This window comes from Oryzias melastigma, linkage group LG10 (genome assembly GCF_002922805.2).
Source record: "Oryzias melastigma strain HK-1 linkage group LG10, ASM292280v2, whole genome shotgun sequence".
Classification (NCBI taxonomy): domain Eukaryota; kingdom Metazoa; phylum Chordata; class Actinopteri; order Beloniformes; family Adrianichthyidae; genus Oryzias; species Oryzias melastigma.
This window is the reverse complement of record NC_050521.1, coordinates 8034526-8042433: the sequence shown is the minus strand read 5'-3', so window position 1 is coordinate 8042433 and position 7908 is coordinate 8034526. Positions and strand designations below refer to the sequence as shown.

The following is a 7908-nucleotide window of genomic DNA, read 5'->3' as shown; positions in this document are numbered from 1 at the left end:
TCACTTAACAGCAGCAATAGGCCCCATCAACCTTGTGCCTTCCTTATGAATTAGGGGGTATAAAAAATGGAGGGAAATACAATCTTAATTATTGATTAATAATACTGAGTTTTTTTAAAGAGATATTTTTTTCAAAAAATTACAAAATATAAACAAGAATTTTACCTACAAATAACCAAACCATGAAGAAATCTTAGACTTGAAGCATATTATAAAAGAAAAAGACTCGTATTGACAAAAATATTTTATTACAAAGATTTTCAAGCAGATATACATCATTTGGTTCAACATCATGGTTGGTAGTTCTTTCAACTTCAGCTTTAGATGTACGGTAATTAGAAAAACAAAACAGAATAAACTTTGAATCTTCTTTCACCTTCGGCTTATCCCTTTCGGGGTCGCACAGCGTAACAGCACCCACTGTTTCGCATCAGTAATTTGGCAGAGTTTTTACGCCGGATGCCCTTCCTGACACAACACTGTACTTGAGGGGCACAGGGACCCAGTTAGGCAGCAGCATCAAAGGTCTTGCCAAAGGATCCAAATCTGGGTGGGGATCAGTGGACAACCCTGGGAATCGAACCTAGGGCTCCTGGGTGCCAGCCCTTCACCTAGCCCACTGAGGCACCCAGTCGCTGAGAATAAACTTTGAATGCTGACTGTTTTAAAATAACAATCTGGCTTAAACTGAATTTTGAGTTTTTGTACACAGTTCTGTTAAAATAGTTCTGTTAATACAAACATATTTGAAATCATCCGTCATGTTTTCAGTGTTATACATACTTGAATCTACTCATATACTCTCACATCACTGTAGACGGTCTCTTCCTTTGCTGCTCCTTTGCTTCCCTTTGCTTTCTTCTTGGTATAGACTGTTGTAGTATAGAGTACATTGTTCCAATTTCTCTATAAAAATAAATGTAAAATTAAAATAAAAAAATTTACATACGTAATTCGGACAAACAGTTTTAGCCTTTATGTAAATTCCTTACGTCCTGGTTTTGTCGTTCATCATTGACTGTTTCAGGCTCTTCTGTACACGGCAAACAGACTGTTTTAGAAAGAAAGCATCCCAGATAATGACACTGGATTTCTGATATCAAGAATTTAAACCACAAACATGTACATAAATTGAAAGTTTTTTACTGAAAGAAATACATGCAAAAATCTGCATATCCTCTTACCTTTGCAGACAGCGCAGGATTTTTTTGACACGACACAAATTAGAAATGTTATGATCATGAGACTGAAAACCAAGGTTCCGAAAAACAGAAAGAAAAATATATTGTTGCTCATGGAATCATGTGTGCTGTCAACTGAAATGAAACAAAATGAAAAAAGATTGTTGTCATAAACTATTAACAAACAACTAAAATGTGTTTTTAAGTAGGTTACCTTGAACATCCAGTTTTGTTCCATTCCCAAAAATCATTTTTCCACATGCAGCCACAGCACAGTAATAAAGTCCAGCATCAGAGGAGCTGACGTTCTTCAAGAAACTGTAGACACAACTCTGCAGAGGCTGAGCCTTTGTACCCCCGTCACAGTCACCATCACTGCTGCTTCTGGTGTAAATATAAGTGGGGTGAGAATCATCTTCAGTCTTTCTGAACCAGAACACTCTCTGTTCTTCTGGACATGCTTCACTTTTAAACTCAGAGAGAACTGAACACTGCAGAGCCACAACGTCTCCTGCAGAAACCGGATCAACAGAATTTTGAACGACTGCAGAAAGATCAGATTCTGGTCCTGGAATTAAAAAAACAAAACAAATAAATACTAAAAAACAAAATGTAATCACTTTCAATCATTTTCTTTATTTTTATCAAACAAAACATTTGACCTTCCCTAATTAAGTTTTTAAAACTATAGGATATTCAATAAAATCAATACTCACCTTTAATTTCAAGAAACACTGCCTTCATAAAGAATATGTGAAAGTCTATTTTTTTTAAGCAGTAATAGAAGGCAGAGTCACTTGTCTTTGCTTTTGCAATTTGAAGAATACATTTTCCTTCATCTTGTTTGGTTGTAAAGTGACCAATCTTGGTCTCTTTGTCATCGTTGCTGAATCCTTTTCCTACGAATTCAGGCATTTTTCCAGGAACAACTTTGATCCAAAGAAACATTCCAAAGTTCTGGCTTTTACTGTAACAGGACAGGGTCACATCGTCTCCAGCATTTGCAGCCTTTGGTTCAACTCTATTGTCTGTACAACCTAAAATCATTTTAACACACAAAATAATTATTGCAGTATATTCAATATATAATTTACAGTTGGTTAAACTATGCAAAAAGACAATAACTGTTAATTATTATTATTACTCTTATATTGAAGCACTGACATTTCTACACATACTTACATCCAAGTTTAAGTAACAGCAGTGTGAAAAGTACGACATGCATTTTATTTTCTGGTCTGCAGATGTCTTATGTCGCGTTAGAGGATGATTTTCTTTTTTGTAGCTATAAAAAATGGGAGGGAACCATTTTAGAATGAACTGATTGGCTGCTAATCAAACTGCCATCTCAGTTACAACCTCAATGGAAATATAACAAGCAAAACTTTCCATTACTTACATAAAACAACATCACTACAATAATTTTTTCACCTCACACTGTTTGGCTGTCAACAAGAACTTAGATCTACTGCAAATTTTTTTTTAATTTTTTTTTTTTTTGTGATAAAATGCTTTGAAAATCATTTTTTATTATGTTAAAGAACGTATGTAATTAGCTGTAAATAATCTAGGTGAAAAATAAAAATGTAAAAAGAAATGGACCAGCAAAAAACTGCAGACATTTATTTTATCCAAAACCATTTTTAAAAGATGAACAAAGCAAGCAAAAAAAAAATCTAAGCTAGAATGAACACATTTATATACATATCCCCAATATCCTCCAAAACATCTTCCTTTTCTCTTTCTCTCCCTTGTGAGGGCTAACCTTGATGACATTTTCTTGTGACTTCTCCCCGGGGGGCAGCTGCTTAATTTTGGGGGTTGAGTTGTTGTGGGGTCCTGGCCCCTCCTCACAATTCTTGGAGAGCCCAATTATTTTACTGGATAAAACAAGGTGTTGACAAACCAATAGAAAATGTCTTACATCTGGTCCTTGCGAAATGAATCCAAAGCCTGTCACCATGGGTTCCTCTTCATCTACTGCAATTTTGTAACCCGTTGCCAGTGATTGGTCCGAATTGGTCTAAGTCATGTTTTTAGGGGAGCTACTGTTGCCAATCATGAGTTTGCTTGATTGAAGATCACAACCCTTCTACTGAAAGCGGCTCGGGAGAAGCTGCCAACTCGTTGCCAATGAGCGATTTGTGGATGGAGCCAAAATAAGAAAAAAAAATATATTTTTTTAATTCATTGCCAGAAAAAAAAAACAACAGTAGAGGAAAATATTTGTATCACGTCAGAATATTTTGAACAAGTAGGACTTAAATGGGAAAACTTCATGAGTGTCTGAAATGATGGAACAACAGCTATGGTCAGATGCACCAAAGGTTTTGTAGGTAGAGTGAAAGAAAGAAATCCAGATGTGATTGTTGCACACTGTTTTTTACACCACGAGGCCCTCATAGCCAAGACCTTACCAGCAGATCTAGTTCCTGTGTTGGGTAATATGTGCGTGGCAAACCTTTTTAAATCACAACCAGTGAAAATGTGCATATTTGCATCATTATGTGAGGAAATGACATGGCTGGATGGCTCAGAAGGCTAGGTGAGCTTAATCCAGTGTGGGTCCTTGGGACAGACCCTTGACGTTGCTGCCTAACTGGATCTCCTCGTGCCTTGCAAATACAGGGTTGTGTCAGGAAGGGCATCCAGTATTAAAAAATGAGGCCCTTTTCATCTGGTGGTTGTCCCATGGCAAGGTAGTGGCCCGTGTATGAAGTCTGAGGGGAAATTAAAGTGTTTCTGACAAATGAGAAGTCTAATTCTATGTCTAATGTGCATAGCTGGCATACCTGAATGATATTTTTTTTAATCATCTGAATGAACTGAATACAAGAATGCAAGGCGGAAATGAAAACCTGATTACAAGCACAAATAAAATAAATGGAAACGACATGTAAAAAAATGGCAAATCAATCAAAGGCAAAATCTTATCACTGCAGAATTATGTGAAATAATATTGAAACAAGTAAAAGCACTCGAGGAGAGCAAAGCATATGCTCTTTCTCACTGCCATGAGGGTCCCCATAGTACTCCTGAACCAGATTTCATTTTATCTGTCCCTGTTCGTCTGTTCATCCTAACAACCTCCAATCCTGGTTCTGCATGTCTTGGATCCTGCAGTGGTGTCACTATTCTCGACTAACCCGTCACTCTGGAATACCTTGTGCCTTCCATGTGGTCAAGCAACAGTTCTGGTGTCCATGATGGACCAGGGTGTCCAAGGGTATGCCTTGGACAGCAGATTCAAGTCATCCCATAACTCTCCTGCCGGTCAGTTACATCCTCTACTTGTACCTAGGAGATCTTGGCCTCGTTTTTCTTTTGAACTTGTTACTGGGTTGCCACTGTCTTGGGGCCACATCATGGTTCTCACCATAGTCGACTGATTTTCCAAGATGGTCTATTCCAGGGGTGGCCAACCCTGGTCCTCAGGAGCCTCAACCCTGCCTGTTTTCTAGTTCTCCCTGACCAGCTTCCTGCTGATTAGTTGACGTAAATGATTCCACATCCTGATTGACTGAACACCTGATTTCAATTGTCAGCATCAATCAGTCCAGGGAGAGCTGGAAAACAGGCAGGGTTGAGGCTCTTGAGGACCAGGGTTGGCCACCCCTGGTCTATTCCATCTCCTTGCTTAAACCTCCTTCTGCTAAAGACTCAGCCCAGTCAATGCTTGATCATGTATTTCAGGTTCATGACCTCCTTCAGTAAACCATGTCGGATAGAGTTATCACCAGGTCCTGGTTAGAGTTTTGTCTGCTGCTTGGGATTTGTGTTAGTTTGTCCTCAGGATTTCACCTCCAGTTTAATGGTCAGACTGAGAGACTCAACCAACAACTGGCAACATCACTGTAGATCCTATGTAGTTGAGACCCTTCCTTATGGGCACACAATATAGTCTGGGTAGAATATTCTCACAACACCCTCCCATCCTCTGCCACAGGGTTTTCATCTTTCACAGTGGTCTACAGCTATCAACCTCACCCTCGTTGGACCCCAAGAGATGGATATGCCTGTTCCACCTGCCATGGCATTGCTTCAAGTCCTGGAGGACTGCCAGATGGGTGTTGCTAAGAACCGCTGAGACCTAAAGAGGTATGCTAACAAGAGATGTTCTTAGGCTCCCCGCTATACATGAGGTAAAAGTTCTGTTAGTCCTCTGTTAACCTGCCTCTGCAAGTGTGGAGTTGCAAGCTGGTGTCACGTTTTGTTGGACCTTTCTCCATCTGCAAGGTTGTCAACCCCGTGACAGTTTGCTTTCAGTTACCTAGACTACTCTGGTCTCTCAGAGTTAAAGACCAAGTAAGAGACCAACAACCTTATACCACCTGACCCCCATCAGTCACCATATTCACTGATCATGGTCCAGTTTTCACTGTTTGTTGGTTGCTCCAATCCAGGTGTGGGAGCAGAGATTCCTTGTACCTGGTGGATTGGGAGGAGTCTGGTTTTAAGGAAGGATCATGGGTGCCTGATAGATGACTTACGGAGGACCATTTGGTGACAAACATTGGGGGGGGCTTTGGAAGATGTGCCCCACCTGGCTATCCAGTTAATTTTTTTGCATCTGATTCTCTCAGTACTGTAATCAGCCAGTCCCCTAGTCTTATTGTCAGAAAGTTGTCAGTCCTTATCCCACTTTCCTACTCTCCTCCTGTCAAGTTCTTTGGCTGTCCGTCTAATCACCTTGCCTTGCCTTAATCCTTGCTCTCAGTTCTTCCTTTCCAACCTAACCTGACCTCATCAGATTTTGGAACGTTCACTATTCCAAACCTCGACTCCCCCTCTCTACAAGATCTACCCATCCAAACTCTGATCCTCACCCGAGGCTTTTATTTTCTGCTAACGGTTCCTCTGCTTCAACTTAGACTGCCTGCTTCCACCTTCGCAGTCGCCCAGAACTACTGCACTCTGTTCATGACCTCCCAGCCAAATAATCTAATGCATCTTGTGCAAACTGTCCATCTGTTGCAGAGAAGGTCTCCCGCCAACACCTTACACTGTGGACTGGCAGTGTTTTCCTCCGGAATCACCAAGCTGCTTGCCAGCCCCATCCACACTCTGGAGACTCGAGTGTTGCAGTCTATTCCATCCATGTGAAGAATCTAAGCCAGGGGTAGTCAACCCCAGGCCTCGAGTGCCACCTTCTTGCATGTTTTCCAACAAACCCTACTCTGGCATGCAGGAAGGTGGCACTCGAGGCCTGGGGCTGGCTACCTCTGATCTGAGAGATAAATTACTTAACCCATTATGGGGTCCACCTAAAATTCTAACTTCAATTCGGACATATAGTTTGTAGAGAGGAGTTTTACAGCCTTAACACATTATCCTACTTCGCGGATTGTTTTTACAAACATAACCCCCATGATGATTGTGTACTATGGAAATGCCTTGTGGTATATATCCCACCACCCACAGGGCAACTTTTCAGAGGCCCCTTACACTATCTCTGGTCACATTATAAATCATTCTGGGTATGTGGTTGTATTTTACCTTCCATCATTTAGCTCTTTTGTCCATGTTTAGGTTTTTTGTGGTACTAATATATTGTTTGGTCACTTTGGTTTTGTTTCTTCCTCCCTTTGTCCATGGAGTTGAAATACTTTGTTAGGATCACATTTGTTTCCTTGTGGTATAAACATTTGACTTCCATATGTTATCATTAGGTCTTTTAGCTGGTTTTTGGTTCGCTAAACATGATGAAACTCATTTAAGACAATGTTCTTTCACATGTTAGTTAATGTTTCACATTACAGTGAAATGTTATTTTTTAGTTGTTTTATTTTTAGTTGCAATGTTCTGGTATCAGTTTAAGTAGGTATTCTACTATCGTTCATTCATCATTCACCACATCCATAGACTTGAGGTACCCAATGTGGGCTTTACCAATCCCCAGCGCCTTGCCACCAAGGAGCTTATCAGTCACCTCTGAGGCGTTTAGCTTGTGTGAGGGGCCCACTTCTGGATCTTTGGGCTGTGCTTCCATAGCAGAAGATCCTTGAAATATTCATTCCACCTAATGGTTATATTCTCATTTAGGGTCAACAGCTCATGAACCGCAGATAAATGATTCCCCCCTCATGTGGTTGCTAGCATTTTTTGTGAAGTGACTCCACAGAATACTGTGCCACTGACTTTTTGCATAGAATTTATGGGTGCTACATACACTGATGCATACATATGGTCAAGGTTTGTAAAAATTGAGGAAAAAAAACGTACTGATGTTTCAAACTTTTAATGTTAACAAGGTACAAAAACAAAATTAAATGACACAACCCGCAAGCAACCAAAGCAAAAATAAATTCAATAAATGAAGGTTTTAGTTAAATATTTTTGACACTCATTGAAAACATATTTTACTACAGAAATGTAAGCAAGAAAGGGATACATCATAGGCTTAACATCAGGTTTCAGTTGGGTTAAAAGATCATACAATCATCACACATATTATTTCCCATTAATTCTCCTCATATACTCTCACATCACTGTAGACGGTCTCATGCTTTGCTGCTGCTTTTCTTCCCCTTCCATTGACAGCTTTCTTCTTGGCAAAGACTGTTGTAGCATAAACCACATTGTCTTGATTTATCTAATGAAACAAAATCAAGATTAAAGAATTTTATGGAAAAGCACAAATTGGATAAAACATTTACAGCCAAAAGCAATGTCCTTACCCTCCGGTTTTGCTGTTCATCATTGACTGTTTCAGAGGTTGCTTTACAAG

General features: G+C 39.8%; 1 protein-coding gene across 1 annotated transcript; it reads right to left on the bottom strand.

Annotated features, from left to right (window-relative positions):
- Window positions 1-789: 789 nt before the first annotated feature.
- On the bottom strand, window positions 790-2406 carry LOC112152989. Its single transcript, XM_024282849.1, has 6 exons — window positions 2364-2406; window positions 1898-2218; window positions 1396-1749; window positions 1185-1316; window positions 993-1051; window positions 790-906 (listed from the first exon to the last, which is right to left on the bottom strand). The coding sequence occupies exons 1-6, from the start codon at window positions 2404-2406 to the stop codon at window positions 790-792; spliced, it is 1026 nt and encodes a 341-aa protein (XP_024138617.1).
- Between the last annotated feature and the right edge of the window lie 5502 nt (window positions 2407-7908).